General features: G+C 36.3%; 1 protein-coding gene across 9 annotated transcripts in view; it reads right to left on the bottom strand.

The window, feature by feature from the left end:
* Positions 1–18,721, bottom strand: part of RIC8B (RIC8 guanine nucleotide exchange factor B) — a 108,754-nt gene that overhangs the window by 36,600 nt on the left and 53,433 nt on the right. For all 9 annotated transcript variants that reach the window (XR_013764296.1, XR_013764297.1, XR_013764298.1 and 6 more), the window contains 3 exons: positions 11,500–11,728; positions 10,634–10,729; positions 892–1,036 (listed from right to left, as the gene is read on the bottom strand). Coding sequence is in view for 5 of the 9 variants with exons in the window: in XM_079143096.1 (XP_078999222.1) it covers positions 892–1,036; positions 10,634–10,729; positions 11,500–11,728 (470 nt within the window). In the remaining 4 variants the exon portion in view is untranslated. The remainder of the gene's footprint in view (positions 1–891; positions 1,037–10,633; positions 10,730–11,499; positions 11,729–18,721) is intronic.

Below are 18,721 nucleotides of genomic sequence, written 5' to 3'. Positions count from 1 at the left end.
TTTGTATTTCTATCTAGTATATTACATAGCTCATATTCAATAACCATTGACTGAAGAATTTAGTGAAGAAATCAAACTTTAACTACAAAAAGCATTAAATACAGGAACTGACCCAGGTCTATGCCTGTTTATCAAAAGAATAGCACTTAAATTATTACTATTATTATTATTTAACCCTTGATTCCTTTATTTAAAGAACCCAAATAGACACAGAACATTGAAATTAGCTGAAATTTTCTGGAAACTCCAATTTTCTCCTCTTTAAACCTCTTTTAAAATAATTTGGTCTTTTTAGATATACAGGACAGTAGTGTGTATTTTGATATATTATACATACACGGAATATAACTTATTCTAATTAGGATCCCATTCTCATGATTGTATATGATGTAGCACCTGAATTATTATGCAGACTTTTCATAATGGCTGCAGATTCTTTCCCATCAATATTAAGAAGTTTGGGTTTAGGATACAGAAAGTAAAGTTTAAATGTATGTGTTTGGCAATATATCTGTTTGTGTATGTCTTAATGAATTCAGAAGCATATAAAATGCTTTTTTATTTTTTGTTTTTTGGGTACTAGGGATTAAACCCAGGGTCACTTTATCTCTGAACTACACCCCCAGCGCTTTTCTTGAGATAGGGTCTCACTAATTTGCGATCCTCCTGCCTCAGCCTCCCAAGTAACTGACTGGGATTACGGTGTGTGCTAACATGCCCAGCTTATAAAATGCTTTTAAATTATTAATTTTTATTATTTTCTCAGTCCCTCTAGTAACAGTAGATAGTAAGCTCTGGACAGGATGGAAAATGATGGTTACTACCAACAGGAAAATTTCTCAAGTTGATTCCAAAAGATAAAAAGCAGGGGGCAAAGAGAGTTTAACCTACCTCTCTCTTTGCAAAGGACAAAAAGGAATTCAGCAGCAATTTGCTTGACTCCAAGGTCAACATGTGTCATGAGGCGCACCAGCTTATTTCTCACAGTTGAGCCAACTTCAGGTCGATTTGTCACATCCCTCAATGGTGGTAAAACCTGATGGCACAAATGAAAAAAACCATCATCAACTGAGGGTACCTGAGTATTTGAGGGTGGCTGGTCTTGCAATTGGTTGGTCTTGTAATATTTACTGGGCTTAGTTTTATAAGAGTGAAAAAATAAATAAATATAGGTTAGCTTCCAAATAAAACTGAACAACAAACAAAACAAACCTCAAATAATTTGATGTCTACAATGAGGCTTCATTTGAACAGAATCTTCTCTGCTATATCACCAGGCTCTCCTGAAGGTATTTCTAAACTTTTACTCATCTCAGTACCTGGAATGTTGCTTCTTGCCCCTATCAAAATCCATTTCAAAGTCAGGTTCTGAAGGTTCTTTTTCTTCCACAGAAACTTCCTTAATCTCCAGAGCCATATTGATTTCTTCATTATTTTAAGTCTGAAGCATTTTCAATATTCACTAAAAAGAACAACACTTACGCTTTCTTGATGTTTATAATAAAAAAAAAAAAATGGCTATTATGGGTTAAGCATCCCTAACAAGAAAATCTGAAGTGCTCCTGAATCCAAAACTTGTTGAGCACCAAGAGGATGCCACAAATGGAAAATTCCACACATGACAGAAAAACTGACCTCATGTGACATATTATAGTCAATCATGGGTAGACAAAATATTGTATAAAATTACCTTCAAGCTGGGTATGGTAGTGTACACCTGTAATCCTATCTACTCAGGAGGCTGAGGCAGGAGGATTGCAAGTTTGAGATCAGCCTGGGCAACTTAGTGAGACCCCATCTCAAAATAAGAAAATTTTAAAAAAGATGGGGATGTAGCCCAGTGGTAGAGTACTCCTGGGTTCAATCCCCCATACCAAAAGCAAAAAACAAATGTGACAAAACAAATAAATAAGTAAAAAATCCTTCAGGCTATGTGTATATGGTACATAAAAAACATAAATAAATTTCATGTTTGGACTTGAGTCCCACTGCCAAGATATCTCAGTATGTATGTGTGCAAATATTTCAAAATCAACCTAATTCCAAGCATTTTTGGTAAGCGATAATGTGTAATTATTGGGCACTTTCTACATGCTAGTTGTGGTAATAGAGGTATACATACATTATTTATAATCCTTGTAGTAACCCTGCAAAGAAGTAGCAACATGACCTTCATCCCTATTTTATAGATCAATCCTCAAAGGGCTAGTGTCACTTGCCTACGATGTCTGCTCCTATGCTCACTCACCCAAAGGTCCACTCAGATACTTCTCTCTGGCTCTCCTATATGACAAGTTGCTTTGTCTCAGTCCTTTTTATCAACACTCTTTTCCTGTCTTGTAAGTGTTGGAATATTCAAAGGCTGAGTTCTTGAGCAACTTTTCTTGGTTATGTTCATTCAGACTATTATTGGTGATTTCATCCAATATAGTTTCATACGATCTCTACCTCCTCATGACTCTTGAATTTATATCTTCATGTTGATATCTTCCTGACCTCAAGTTTTTTTAAATCACTGAACAGCAATGTATTACAGGATTTTACAAAGGGCTATGGAAAGTAATAGATAAATGTGAGGGCAAATTATATTAAGATTGACTTTCTTTTTTAAGATTACATCTTCAATGACTCTATACAGAGAATATTCAACATAACACAATATTTCATATGCTGCTGCCACGTTCCTTACAGACTGATTACAGAACAAATTAGTGTCATGAAGACATTCCTCTAACCTTTATGCTAGTGCCTTTCAGTCTGTAATGGACATTCCAAACACCTGTGGATGTTAAAAAGCAGATTCTGATTCAGTAAGTGTTGATGGACCTATGATTCTACATTTCTCTCTTTTTTTTTTAAATGCTGCTGGTAAATTTTTATGCATATAATTCAGTCTTGTTAACGATCAGTGCAATATTATACAACAGATCTCTAGAACTTAATCATTTTATAAATTTTATTATACCCATTGAATAGGTATAAAATCCCTAACCAGAAAATCTGATGTGCTCCCAAATACAAAACTCGTTGAGCACTGAAAGGATGCCACAAATGGAAAATTCCACACATGACGGGAAAATTAACCTCATGTGACAGGTCACAGTCAATTACAGGTAGACAAAATCCACACTCTCCCCAAGCCCTTGGTAAACATTAATTCTACTCTGTTTATGACCTCCAGATTTTTATAGGCTTCTCAAATTTAGCATGTCCTAAATGGGACTCTTGATGCTCCCACCAAACCTGCTTCTCCTACAGTTTTCCATCTCATTAAATGTTAAATTCATTCTTCTAATTGCTAAGTAGAAAAACCTTGGAAATATCATTCACTCCTCTCTTTGAACCCCACATTCATCTATTAGCAAATTATGTTGGCGCTACCTCTGAAACTCACCCATGATCCAACTACTTTTCACTACCAAGTCCAAGCTATCAATATTTCTCCCCTGGACTAATATCACAGCCTTTTAAGTGATCTCTACTTCCATCCTGCTCCCTCTATGATTAATTCTCTATAGCAGCTAGGATCATCTAAATTTAGAAAGTCAGGTCATATCTCTCCTCAGAGTTCTCTAGTTTCCATGACTTCCCATATCGCTCATAGAAAAAAGTAAGGTCCCCGTAATCCCTGATGAGGTTACATACACTGTATTTCCTGCTACTTCTCTGACTTTGGTTTTACTATTCTCCTGGATTTGCTACTACAGCCACACAGACTTCCATGGAATTCCTTAAACATGCCAAGTATTTTCTTACCTCAGGACTTTGCATTTACTGTTCTCTCAGCCCAGAAACTATTTTTCTAGAAACTTGCATGGTGTTCTCCCTTACTTCCTTCAAGGTCTCTGTTCAAACATCACTTATAAAATAATTCTCTGACCACCCCTTCACTAATCTTTGGCATGCTCTTCTTTACCACCCTGCCCCTGCCTCTACTATAACTTTTCTCATAACACTGACCACCACCTGGCATAGTATATGATTTTTGGTTTACTGTCTGCCTCCTTCCACAAAAGTAAGTTCCATCTAGAACTTACAGAGCAGGGATTTCTTTCTTTAGTTTACTGCTCTCTTCCCAGTGCCTGGAGTATTACAGGTCCTCAACATATATTTAATGAATGAAGGGAAAATGAATTAATTCCAGTAACTTCTATTAAGTGATACATTAGTCTGTTTTTATTACTACAAGGAAAAACCTGAGGTGGGCTAACTTCATGAAGAAAAGAGGTTTATTTAGTTCATAGTTCTGAAGGTTCAAATTCCAGGATTGTGTGGCTGTACCCATCAAAGGCAGCTTTGGTGAGGTGGAGAATAGTATCAATGGCAGGGGCATGTGTGGAAGGAAAAAAAAATCACATCTTGAAACAGAAAGCTACAGTGTAACTCAGGGTTTGGGCTCACTTTTTAACAACTTGCTCTCACAAACTCTCAAGGGTCCCACAAGAGCTACATTAACCCCTCAGGAGGGCACTCCTCCAATGACTGAAGAACCCCCTCCATGAGGATCCACATCATCTCCCAACATCACCACTGTGGGAACCAAGCTTCCAACACATGACCCCTTGGAGGACAAACCATACCCAAACTGCAACAGGTGGTTTCCATATAGTTAGGACTTATGCTAGGAAATGAGAACAGACATAAAGTCAAGTAACAATTTACTATGCATCTACTATATGCCAGACCCTTTATGAATATTTTATTTAATTCATTCAACTAACAGTCTTCCTTACCCTTCCCTTTTTCTATAGCTCAGAGTGCCTACCATGTATCAGAAGGTTTTGGAGGCATTGGAGATATGGCTATAAATAAAAAATAGAAACTAAATCTCAGAGAATTGAATATTTTATCCAAATGTTATAGAATCCATATTTCAATATATCTGGCAAGGTACAGCACAACACTAGGCACAAAGTAACGGCACAAAAAATTTCTTATTTGATTGTGCCAACTGTACTGGGTTTATCTCCCATTTTTAGAAGGATGAGACGTAATAATTATAGCATGTGTTCATAGTTCCACATTGCAAAAATCTATATTTACAAATGTTATCAAGTAAAAGTTGTTAGATATTTGTTTTGGTTCCTTAAGTTTTCTTTAAATGTAATTTTGTTGTTGCTATTTTCTACCACTCCCAAACTACATATATATTTCTCCCCAAGTACTGCCCTCCAGCAAATTTTTCTTTGATAAATTGTGTCCAGTTTTTCTTTGAAATCCATTGAATATATATCTCTTCTATAAACCTCTCAAGACTAATTCAACCTGGGTCAGTAACTTCTACCATCTGTTTTCTAACTGCCCATATGCAGAATACTCAAGACCAATTTTCTTTGGGTATATGTGAGTTGGATTTAATTAGGTATTCGCTGCTGGCCATAACAACTAATTAGCCATAGTTTCATTTATACTATTGTCAAAACTAACAGCTATTATCTTTTTTTTTCCCCCTCTTTTGGTGTTGGGGATCAAACACAGGGCACTCTACCATTGAGCTACACCCCAGTCAATCATCTGTTACATCACAGTCAACAGGCATCCTCCTCAGAAGAAAGCTGATTTCTGAATTATGCCTTGTGCTATGGTTTGGGCACAGTCTGAATGAAAACCCCAAGGTCCATCTTAGTCCCTAGTGTGGTAGTGCTGAGAGAATAGTGAGACATCTAAGTAGTGGGGCCTAGAGGGAGGTCCTTGGGTCACTGGGGAACTGTCCTTAGAAAGGATTAAGGTAACTTCGGTGGAACTCTCAAGCTCCTGCAAGAGCAAGCTGTTGTTAAGAACAAACTGATTACTCTCTGGCTTTCCGTTTTGAGATATGATTTATTTCTCCTGAATATGTTTCTGCCACAATATCTTGTGGTTCTCACCAGAGTTGAGCCAATGCCAGTGGCCTGCCCTTGAACCTCTAGGGTTAAATAAACCAGTTTTCTTCATAAAGTTAGCCTGTCTCAGGTATTTCATTATAGTAATGAAAAACAGAATAATACAGAAAACAGGTAGCAGAAGTGGCACTGCTACTCTAAGTATACCTGAAAATGTGTAGGCAGCTTTGGAACTGGGAGATGAGTTTGGAGGAGTAAAAAAGCCTCAGAATGGGTTTGGTGGCACATGCCTGTAATCTCAGTCGCTTGGGAGGCTGAGGCAGGAGGATTACCAGCCTCAGCAATTTAAGGAGGCCCTAAGCAACTTAGCAAGACCCTATTTCAAAATAAAATATCAAAAGGGTTAGGGATGTAACCCTCAATTGTTAATTGCTCCTGGATTCAATCCCTGGTACCAAAAAAAAGTCTAGAATGCTCTAAGCATATAGTTATGGGGAGATTCTATTTTAGTCAGGGCGCAGAAGAAATAGGGAGCTAATTTTGGATGAAAATGGAGAATTTGATTGGAAACTGGAAAGTGTTGTCATCGTTATATCACTGTAAAGAATTTGTATTGCATCCATGCACTACATCCCTATAGAACCATATAGATGGCATGGACTAGTTTGTTTGGCAGAAGAAATTTTAAAAACAACAAAGCATCCAGGCTGTGACATGGGAATTACTGGCTGCTTTCAATCAGATTTACAGTGAAAGCTGGGAGCAAAAGGAAACAGAGTAGGAAGACTTAGAAAATTTACACCCCAGCAAAGGAAGGAGCAAAGAAATAGGAGTGTAAGGATGTAGTCAAGGACTAGACAGAGGGAATGCTTGCTGAAAAGTTTAGCAGGAGTATTAATCATCAAGACAATTGGAAAAGGCTTTGAGGGCATCTCACAAGTCTTCTGGGTTACCTCTCCTGTCACAGGCCAGGCACAGCTTATGCCAGTAGTAGATCTTTTTGGCATCTACATAGTGCTGACTCTGTAGACATGGAGAATGCAAGAATTATAGAATCATGGTGACTTTCACCAAGATTTCAAAGGAAGACCTGGGAAGCCAAGCAGAAATTTGTTGCAGGGTCAGAGCCTTTGCAAGGAGCACCTAATAGGGCGATACATAGTAGTAGATACATGGGAGTACAACCAATGTAAAAATCCCAGAAAGACAGTGACTAGCAAAATGTCATATTCACCCAGGAAAACCACCAACATTAGTAATGCAGTCATGTAAGGCTGTGACCAGCAAAGCTGTAGGGTTGGGAATGTTCAGGTCTTCCTACCCCTTGATGAAGAACTTGGAACTTGAGGATTTAATGTCTGCCCTGCTGGTTTCTGGTCTTGCTTTGGGATAAGTCACCCTTTCTATTTGCCTATTCTTTCCTTTTGGAAGGTATATCCCATTGTATACATGGCCTCCCACCTTTGTATACTGGAAGGAAATAACTTATTTTGATATTCTAGACTCACAGTTACCTTGAGTCTTAGATAAAACTTTGTACTTTTGAATTAATGCTAGAATGAGTTAAAACTTTGAGACCATTGGGGAAGATTATATTTTGCATTGTAAGAGATACTTGAACTTTGGGAGCCGGGGGTAGGATGCTATGGTCTGGATATGGTTTGAATATATCCCCCAAAGTGTCATGTGCTAAAAATTTATTCCTCACTGTGAGGCATTTAGAGAGTGGAAACTTAATCCCACTATGGTGATCAGAGTTGGTACTTTTGGGAGGTGATAAGGATTAGACAAGATCATGAGGATAGAGCCTCCACAACTAAATAAAGGTGGCTTTATAAGAATATGTGGGGGAGAGATATGAGAAGGGACAAAGACAAGTGCTCTGTCTTCTCCAAGTGATGCCCTACATCTCCTTATTCTACTAGCAAGAAGGCCACTGCCAGATGTGGTCCCTCAACCTTGGACCTATAGAACTATAAGCCAAAATAATAAAGCAAGTTTCTTTATATAATTGTCTGCCTTAGATATTTTGTTATAGTAATAAAAGACAGACTAATATATTCTCTATCTTTAGTTATCTTTTTGCTGTTATATTTTACCTGCTTACCTATATTGTAGTGTTTCTTGAGGACAGTAAGTGGGCTTCATAAGCTTTTGTATCTACATTATATGTGGCCCAAGGACTTCATATAAAGAAGCTGATTTTGGCTGTCCAAGTTAGAGACAACAAAATCTAAACAGTTTGCTTGAATGCTGATCCCAAGGATATCTTTGCGAAAAAGCATAAAATAGAGAAAAGAAAGCATTTCATTTATTATTCTTCACCAAGTCCTCTTAGTCAAGGTAGAATGTCTTAAAATAATAAAACTTAGAAACAACCACAAATTATTAGTATACTTTGCTTAAAAGATTATTATGCATTTACATCTTTCTTTCAATGAACTGTGAATTCCTTAAAACATATAGTCCCAACTTTCTAATTTTTCTTCCTCAGCCATATCTATTAGTGTTTATTAAATCTTGATCATAAATACAGACAGACAAATGAATCTGGTTTATTTATTAGGGGAAATTCTATGTGGTAATAAGTGAACAATGAGGTGAATGGTGGCACCATATACTGAGATGTGGAAAGAAGGGGAAACACAGGTTAGTCACATGGGGAATCATAAAAAGCTTGGAACATGTTAAACCTAGGATAACTGCTACATATTCAATGGGAGGAGATGAGTAGACAGTTCAGTTTAATATGTAAGTCTGGGACTTAGGAGAAAGGTCAGGGTTAGAGATAAAAACTTTGGAGTCATCAGTGTACTCCCAATCGATACTCCTGAATAAGATCACCAGGGAAGTAGAGATGGAGACAATTACAGAGGGTCCAGGAAAGAGTCAAAGGTAAGTAAAAAGAATACAAATGAGGAGTATAGAAACTCTTGAGGAACACTGTATAAGGATGAGCAGAGAAATGGGAAGGCACTGAAAAGTAGGATGAAGGAAAAGTCTTTTTTGTTGTTTTAGGATGGAACATGTGTTTGGGTGCTGGCAGAAATAATCTAGGACATTACAAAAATAAAGTTTAATGTAAGAAGATAGAATAAGTACAGCGACAAAGCTTATAAGATAAGAGGGAAATGGATGCAGAATAGAGGCTGGTGACAGACAACAGTGGGGATAATTCAAAGGCTGTAAGAGAGGAAGAGACAAAGTATTAGCAGTAAAAATACAGACAGTAGATGCAGTAATGAAAAAATGAGGTTTTCTCTTAATTTCTTATGGAAATCAGAAAGTAAGGTCAACAAATTAGAATGAGAAGAGGAGAGAATAGGTGGTGGACTTTCAAAGAACAAGGAGCTATAAAATAATTATCTTGGAATGTTCTGGGGAGCCTCTTGGGGCCAGTGGTCTTAAAATTTCAATAGACTAATCCATATGGTTATGTTATTTTCTTTTACCCTGTTCAAGTGCTCAGTGGAAGCCCAGAGTAAATAGAAAGCTGCATTTAACCTATTTGTTGGGTTTTTGTAGGTAAGTATTACTTGCGGGAGACTGAGAAATGTAAGTTAAAGATGTATGGAAAACAGAGACTGTAGTAAAGAGCTACAGGTGAGATCTAGCCTGGCTAAGAAAAAGTAAGAATACTAGGTGAGTGGAGGAATAAAAAGTATGATAGACCGACTGTCCTCATGGAGACAACAGAAAGTTGAACTGAAGCACTAAGAGAAGGTGCTGGAAACTGGGATTTTTAGAGGTCAGTTTTATTTACTGTTAGAGTCAAAGTCTTAATTTAAACTATAATCGAAAAGTTTAGAAGTCGTCTTTGATTATTTTTTCTTTCTCAATACATATCCCAATCTATCAGCACATTATGAGTTCTACTTTCAAAACATATCCTAACCTATGAACTCACTGCTATCGCCCCTTGCCAATCTGTCATCATCAGGCTCTCTTTTGGGCTGGTCTCCTTGTTCCAATAAGGTCTACTCTACAGTCGACCTGAACCAGAGTGCCTTAAAATAAAGGTCACTTCATTTCTCCTCTCAAAACACTCACATTTTCTTATCTCATTTAGAATCAAAAGTCCTTACAAGCTGTGTTCTCTGACACTTATTTACCTCTTACTTGATGTACCACTCTTTCCCTTGAGTGTTTCTATCTAGTCATAGAGGCTGCCTTGCTTTTCCTTAAGCATACCAAAGCATCCTCTTATCTCAGGGACTTTGAACTTGTTCTCTCGAGTAGATTCCTTTCCAGACATTCTCAGAGACATTTTTCTTACTCATTCAACTTTCTGCTCAAATGTCATCTCCTCAAAGAGGCTCTCCTTAAATATTCCCTTTCTTTTCTCCTGCTTCAACTGTCTTCAGATCACTTACATTTCCTGTTAGTACATTATATTTATCTACTTTTTATTCCCTACAGTAAGGTAAGCTCTATAAAGGTAAAGACTCCATCTGTTGTCCATTGCTCAGAACAATGCTTACAAAACAGCACATAGATCTCAATAAATAGTTGTTGGATAAATGAATAAATGACTTAAAAATACACAAGATCATTTGTTTTAACTTTTTTTTTTTTTTTTTGGCAGTACTGGGGATCAAACTCAGGGTTCTGCACATGCTAGGCAAGTGCTCTCCCACTGAGCTATATCTTCAGCAAGATCACTTATTTCTTGATTAGAAGATTTCAAAGATTAAAACTAAATTTCCTGATTTTCTGAAAGAAAATCATTATGTGAGAATTCATTGGTTCTATGTTAAAAAAAAAATACAAATAAGATAAACTTTGAAATGTAATATGCATTAAGCAGTTACCTGATCTTTGAGAAATTTTCTGATGTTTCGATGGGCTCGGGAACATTCTGTTAATAAGCTGAGAACTGGAGTTAGACCCTCTCTATAGCTGCTTCCCTACAAAGAAAATCATACATGCTCCATTAGTTTAGTTTCTGAAAGTATTCCTTTCTGCCATATAACCTGAGCATACGAATCACTTTCTTTGTGGGGGGTCTGGTGAGGGGGAGATACATCTTTTATTACCAAAGCTTAAAAACTATTTTAAAAATGTTTTTTTCTAACAATATTTCCATTTTTTTCCCAGCTATGTTCATGTTTTTGTCTGGTTTTATCCTTCCTTGATTTTCCTATATTTTCTAGGGTTCCCCCAGCTCGGCCTATGTGCTTAAATGAAGGAAAGGTTCTGATGACCCACCTATGCTCCCCTGTTGCCTTTTAATATAATTACTTGATAAAATGAGTGGCAGATCAGGAAAAACAGCTCACAAGTAGAAAATTGGAAAAAAAAAATTCTTTTAAAAAGATGTCTTTTAAAGGCATTTAAGAAAATATTAAGTTTTTGAGGGTATAACTTTTACTTCTGGGACTTTCAAAGTACTTACATGAAACAGTAATTAATTTTTCCTTTATTTTCAGGCACTAGTCACAAATTTGGTAAGCATATTTGTATAAACAAATATGCAGCACTGAACAAATAAATTCACTACTTTTCAGTAATTCATTAAATATTACAATGAAATGCTTTCTAAAGTAAAATTATGCAACATGTCAGCTATATAAAAAAAAAGCTTAGACTTGAAAATCATGGTCTATGGGCTGTATGTATGGCACATTTACAGGTTTTAGAAGCATCTTCTCAAAGGCTTCCACTTTATCAGCCTTACCTTGTCTATTCTCTTCTCCATAAAATTGAGTAAAACATGAATGGCTTCCATATTCATACCATTGTATACCATGGTATTGTTTTTCAAAACTGTTTCTTTCTCAGCTGTTTTATCACTGGGCAGTTCATCTAAAGTCGTTGCCTCTTGGGCTGATTCTTCATGGGTTAATGGACAAATGAGAACATCCAAACAAGAGACCGGAACATTGCTTAAAAGGTTGACTGCATTGCTGAAAAGCAATTTAAAAATACAATATTTTAACTTGATTGAATAGTCCTTTAAAATGCAAACATAATAACAAGTTCAGAGGTGACTTTCAGAAGTCAATTAAAATTTTTCTTTTTCAAAACAAGCCATTAATATTACTTGGCACTTATTAAGAGAAAATAAATAACTGTCTCAAATACACATTTGATAAATTAGGAAGAACAGATGTAAAATGGATAGACAAAAATCACATGATGTTATGTCACTTTCTGAAATGCTAAAATAGAAATAGTGAGCTTTAATGCCAGCCCTTTAATTTTAGTATGACAACAATGCTAGCTTTGCATCTGGGGGAGGAGAGCTTGGGGAGGGCAGTTTTAAACCCTTCTGTGAATCTACAGGTATTTTTTTTTTAATTTTTAAAAATTTTATTTATTTATTTTTGGTACCAGGGATTGAATCCAGGGGTGCCTAATCACTGAGTCACATTCCCAGGCTTTTATATATTTTATTTAGAGACAGGGTCTGAGTTGCTTAGGGCCTAGCTAAGTTGTTGAGGTTGGCTTTGAATTCACAATCCTCCTGCCTCAGGCTCCCAAGGCACTGGGATTACAGGTGTGTGCCAGCACGTCCAGCTTCCACTGGTGTTTTATTATTCCTTAGATTACACCATAAAGCATTCAAGAAGAAATGCAGAGAAGCAGCTTATCCAACAGGGGTGACAACACTGTAGGATTAAGTTTTGTTCTTTCTAGATGTATAAATACAATTTTTAAGTCATTCCATTTTATGTAAGACATTCACAGGAAAAAGGAAAATGGTGTTTCTTCTCTCTCTCATCAGAAATGATGAGACTGGAAATGAGGTCATTTCTAATCTTTATCTACTAGGCCTTTTGGCTATATACTAAGGAATACATGAGCTTGAGATGCACCAGTAGGGGGAACTCAAGCCTTGTGTTTTTGGCATTCCCTGAAAACCTTGTTCTGTTTCTCAGTGTACAAGAGAAATGACACTAATCATTTCAAAATTAGACTTGGTCGCAATGAGCATATTTTGTTCCATGCATTATTTCATATTTTCATCTAAAATAAGAAGTAGTATTCTATGCTAACTGTATCTTAAACTCCTGAGCCTCAGAACTTCCTGATAAACAACAATGGAAAGAGAGGCATTACATTTCCTAGTGACAGAGAAGCAGATCTAAAAATAACCACATCCTGACTAAAAATAAACTCTTGAAAATGTAATTTAGAAGTCTAACCACTTGGAAACCAAGTTCAGGGCTTAATCCATCTGATACTGTCTTAATTTAGATCACTATAGTCTGAAATTCAATTTAAATTATAGTGACACTGTAAAAAAATAAAACAAATAGAAAATAGGAAAATAAAACACCAAGGTTTTGCTCTCCTTTGCCATGAAGTGTGGCTCTTTTCCTTTAAGAATAAATACTTCCTTTCTTTTTGTGTTATGGAAAAATAAAAATTGGTAAGAAATCTTTTAAAATTAAACAATGCAGAATAATGAGTAATAATGTATAGGGCATCAAAAAAATGCAGTATGAGCAAAAATCATTTATCAATTCTGTAAATAAATAGTTCTTGGTAAAATACAAGTTATTTGGGTGTCCTCACTAAAACCTACCCCATTAGTATTATACAAAGTATAATTTTGGTTATTTATAAATAATCAAAGGTAGTCGAAATATAATGCTTTCCCTACAAACCTTCTTTTAAAATTTTTTCTCAAGCTTCTATAGTAACTTCTTTATAGTTTAAAATGGTTTGCTTCTGATATAAGCATTTGGAAATTGCTATTAAATATCATAAGTTCACTGGGGAGAAAAAAGTATTAAAAAAATGGGGAGAAAAAGGGGTTAAAAAAAAAAGAGAGATATACCTAAGAATGACTTTCTAAACCTATACAAACCTTTATGAAATGTTAGAGTTTTTTTTCCTAAACATAAGACAATAGGCTCTGGACCCCATCAACAGTATGATTCTCTAAATCTACCAAAGACCAGACTGAAAAGTGTAAGATAGGGCATTTCATTACAAAAGAATGTTTCCCCTTTAAATTTGTTTAAATTAAGCAGTTTCCAGGAATTCAGTAAATTTAGGAAACCAAATGTACAACTGGAATCAACAAATATTTGAAGGTTTTAGGTTTTTCAAGAAAAGTTCCCATATTCTCATTTCTTATTAAACAACTGGGTTCCCAAACAACTACAAAATTAATTTTCTGGCTCACTGTGTTTGAGCTATTCTTTTTAAGTAAGGAAGGCCAGCTTTTTGAGCTCTGTCACTTCTCTGACAGTTTTATTTGTGGTAGAAGAGTGTATGAAATTCTCCAGCTACCAGGAAGTCAGTGACTATGCACAGATTTGCACAATGGTGTTTGCATTCCTACTCCAGGGGGTAGAAATACTGTGTATATTACTCTCTCCTTTTCAGCTTCCTAGAGGTCATTAATCACTGGGACATGACATCCTCCCACTCAGGCTCCCAGCCCCCTCCTGATATGCAGATTCAAAAGCAAGGTCTATTTCAGAGCTCCTGATTAAAGCTTTGTGGGAGAGGGAAGGCAACCCAAAATCAGTTCTCTATCAATCGCTGAACATAAACCAAGGTGACAACAAATGACACTGATGAGCATGCTAATGGCCTGTGTAGATAATCTTTCTGGTCAAATGCTATCTTCTTTATATTTGGGGTTCACATATCTTTTTTTTCAAGGCTAGAAAGTCTATTAAAATAAATCTTAAGATCTCCAAATGATTTCCCTTCTGCTTTCTTTATTAAAAAGAAGATTTCTTAAAAAGTACTTTTTTCTTCTGTGGTGAGAGCACATAAGATCCATCCTCCTCAGCAAATTGTACAATACAGTATTGTTAACTTCAGGCTCATTTTCTTTGTTCATTCATCTGCTGATAAATATTTAAGTCATTTCTATATCCTGGCTATTGTGAATAGTGATATAATGAATATGGGAGTACAGATGTCTCTTAGAGATAGTAATTTTATTTCCTTTATATACACCCAGAAGTGGGATTGCTAGATCAAATGGTAATTCAAATTCATTGAGGAACCTATCTACTGTTTTCTGAAATGTCTATACCACAACGGCAATTTACCTTGCTCCTAACAGCATACAAACATGCCCCTTTCTCCACATTCTCAGCAACACTTGTTATTTTTTATAATAGCCATTATAACAGATGGGAGGTGCTTACTGTGGTTTTGATTTGCGCTTCTCTGATGACTGGTGATGCTGAGCACTTTTCATGTATCTACTGCATTTCTTTTACTGGAGAAATATCTAGTCAGGACCTATGCTTTTCCCCTAAGTATTCTTATAAGAGTTTTATTGTTTCAGATTTTGCATTGAAGGAATTAATCAATCTTGAATTTATTTTTGTGTATGGTATGAGGTAAGAGCCCAGTGTATTCTTGGCATCTTTGCTGAATCACAGTTGACTGTTCGTGTGTGGGTTTATTTCTGGGCTCTCTATTCTGTTTCACTTATCTATGTCTGTTTTTATGCAAGCATTATAGTGTTTTTGATTACTGTAGCTTTGCAATATATTATGAAATCAGATGCCTCTTGCTTTGTTCTTGCTGAAAACTACCTTGATTATTCAGGGTCTTTTTTGATTCTCTTCCTTCTCCTCAAGAAAGGAAGGAAGGAGAAAAGGCGAGAAGACAGGCAAGCAAGTAGGTAGAAGATGATTCTGTATTCAAACTACTCTGCCCTTCTCTTCCCTGTGGTAAGATAGTTTACCGATGACCTTAAACCAGAGTTGTGCTGGCACGCAGTAGATGAAGAAGCCTGGTTATGGTGAAATAAAGAATGAAATAACAAGTACAAACAGCAAAGTGAGGTGGGACACATGCGAACATACTGGCACATAAAATGACCCACTGGGGTGCAGGTTCTGGTTTTATATTTTTATCTAAAAAGTTGAAAAGAAGTTTTACTAACATTTAATAAACACACTGACACTGTCACCCAACCTGAGTCATATATCAGGTACTCCCCATTCATAAACATATGCATGGTATCTTGAGGTAAGAGTTGAAATTTCACATCAAAGATCTGGTGGAATCAGAACAGAGAATGCAAGAGGACCTGACTAGGAAGAAGAGATTCCCCTTATGAGGCTGCAGATCAAAAATAAATGCACAGTGATTCCCCCCCACCAAAAAGGTTTCTTTTATTCCTTAATACAGAGAGGAGCCACAAGAAGATTTTAAGCAGGCATTTGCTTTGATCTGTCAGATTATGTAAAACTTTCCCATAGGGCTCAGAAGCCTGGGTATACAACTATAAGGGAGGTGGTCTGTCAGATCTTGGATGGGTATGTTAAGACTGGCAGAAGATGGTAATGAGGGAAAAGAAAGAGGTTGAAATGATGAACCTCTTTAGGTTCTCTTTAGGTACAGATGGAAGGGTGGGTGGAAAGTAAACCCCTTACAAGGGGTTTCTAGAAAGGAGAAAAAGTAATCAGCAGAGGTGTGGAAGAGGACAGAGAACAGGAGGAGTATGAATGAGGAAGACTTTCCTCTGGAATTATCAGACCATGATGAGCTTGTACCTTACTTCAGTTAGCAATTATTATTTGAATAAAATTCACTGGGAAACTCAAAAACTACCTTATAATATCTTTCTATTCTTGTCCTGAATTATTATTCCATTTTTCATAATATTTATGTCTCATTTCCTCATTTAGTGTCTATGTTCCTGCAGGGTATGGCACTGTGGAGTCCTTTAAACCACCTAGCTGGTACTCAGCTATAGTTGTGAAAATCTCTTTTTACTTAGATAACTGTTATCTACAGAAAATCAGGTTAAAGGGCTGAGAACTTTAATAAAAACAACAAAACAAAATAAAATCTCCCTTCTTCCTGATTTCTCCAGATAAAGTAAACTCTCCTTTTTCTAAACACCTGTATAAGCTTGTTCATATCTGATACCACACTCACAAGAAACTATATTTATTTACTTACAAATAAGTAAATAATTGGTGATCCTTGGAGAACAGACACTGTACTGCATTCATCTTTGTTGCCCTAAAGTTCAAAATGGTGACTAACAATGGTAAGTGCTCAATTAATAAATATAAATAAATAAAATCATTCCATTGAAAAAATTTATTAAAAGTGTGTTATGCATGATGATTAGAAGACAATACCGTTAAGATGTCAATACTACTCAGTGTTCAAATTTAATATAATCCCTATCAATATCCAAATGATATTTCTTTGCAAAAATGGAAAACTCGGGGCTGGGGAGATAGCTCAGCTGGTAGAGTGCTTGCCTTGCAAGCACAAGGCCCTGGGTTCGATCCCCAGTACCGTAAAAAAAAAAAAAAAAAAAAGGAAAATTCATCTTTAAATTTATATGGAATATTAAAGGTCTCCAAATAGCCAAAATGATCTTAAAGAAAAAGAAAAAGAAAAGAGCTGAAGGACTCACAATTCCTGATTTAAAATTTAACAAAGCTACAGTAATCAGAATACTGTGGTACTGGCCCAAAGACAGATCAATGAAACAGAACAGAGCCCAGAAATAAACCCTCACATACGTAGTCAAATGATTTTTGACAACAGTGCCAAGACCACTCAACAGGAAAAGCACAGACTTCTCAACAAATGGTAGCTAGGGAAACTGGATATTCTCATGTAAAAGAATGAAGCTGGACTCTCACCTGGATTAGGCAATAATTTCTTAGACATGATACCACAGACAGAGGTGACAAAAGGAAAAGTAGACAAATTGGGCTGTATAAAAATTTTAAAATTTTGTACATCAAAAGAATCTCAGGGAATAGTGGCCCATGCCTATAATTCCAGCTATCCAGGAACTTGAGCAGGGGGATCACAAGTTCTAAGTCTAGCCTCAGCAACTTAAGTGAGACCTTGTCTCAAAACAAAAGGAAAAAAAAAAAAAAAGCAGGGGAAGGAGGAAGGTGTAACTCTGGTAGAGTGCCCTCGGGTTCAATTCCCAGTAACGCAAAAAGACAGTAACAACAGAGTAAAAAGGCAACACCAAATGAGAGGAAAGTCTGCATATTTATGTAAGTGAATACACAGAGAACTTCTAAACTCAACAAAATGAACAATGTGATTTAACCCAGGTGCAGTGGTGCACACCTGTAATCCCCGTGACTCAGGAGGCTGAAGCAGGAGGATCACAAGTTCAAGGCCAGTCTGGGAAATTTCATAAGACTCCTCTCAAAAGTAAAAAGAGGCTGGGAGTAATGGCAGAGCAACCCTGAGATAAATACCCTGTACCACAAAAAATAAAAAACGGGCAAGTACTCGAATAGATATTTCTTGAAAAAGATATAAATGGCCAACGAGCACCTAAAAAGATGCCCAGCATCACCAATGATTAGGGAAATACAAATCAAAATCAAAATAAGATACCACCTCATATCCATTAAGTTAGCTACTGTAACAAAACAAAACAAAAAAATTGTTGGTAAGGACATGGAGAAACTAGAATCCTTGCACACTGTTGAGGGACTGCAAAATGGTTTAGTACCTGTGGAAAATAGTATGGTGGTTCCTCAAAAAATTGAAAATAGTGGTTGGCTATGTACCTCAATAGTAGAACACTCATTAACATGCCTAATGCCCTAGGTTTGATCCCCAACACCACATCAAACTAACAAACAAAAAACACCTAAATTTAAAAATAATAATAGTAATGATTACCAAATGATCTATCAATTCCACTTCTAGGTATATAACCAGCCAAAAGAAATTAACATGAACTAGGGATGTAGCTCAGTGGTAGCGGCTTACCTAGCATGCACGAAGCTCTGGGTTCAATCCCCAGCATCACAAAAACAAACAAACAAAAAACAAAACAAAAACAAAAAACAAAAAACAAAAAAAGAAAGAAATGAACACAGGATCTTGAAGTCATATTTGTATACCCATGTTCACAGCAGCATTATTAACAACAGCTAAAATGTAGAAGCAACCCAAGCACATATACCTACAAT

Source organism: Sciurus vulgaris (assembly GCF_902686455.1).
Source record: "Sciurus vulgaris genome assembly, chromosome: 5".
NCBI classification, from domain to species: Eukaryota; Metazoa; Chordata; class Mammalia; order Rodentia; family Sciuridae; genus Sciurus; species Sciurus vulgaris.
The sequence above is the reverse complement of the archived record's forward strand: the minus strand, read 5'-3'. Positions and strand labels throughout refer to the sequence as shown.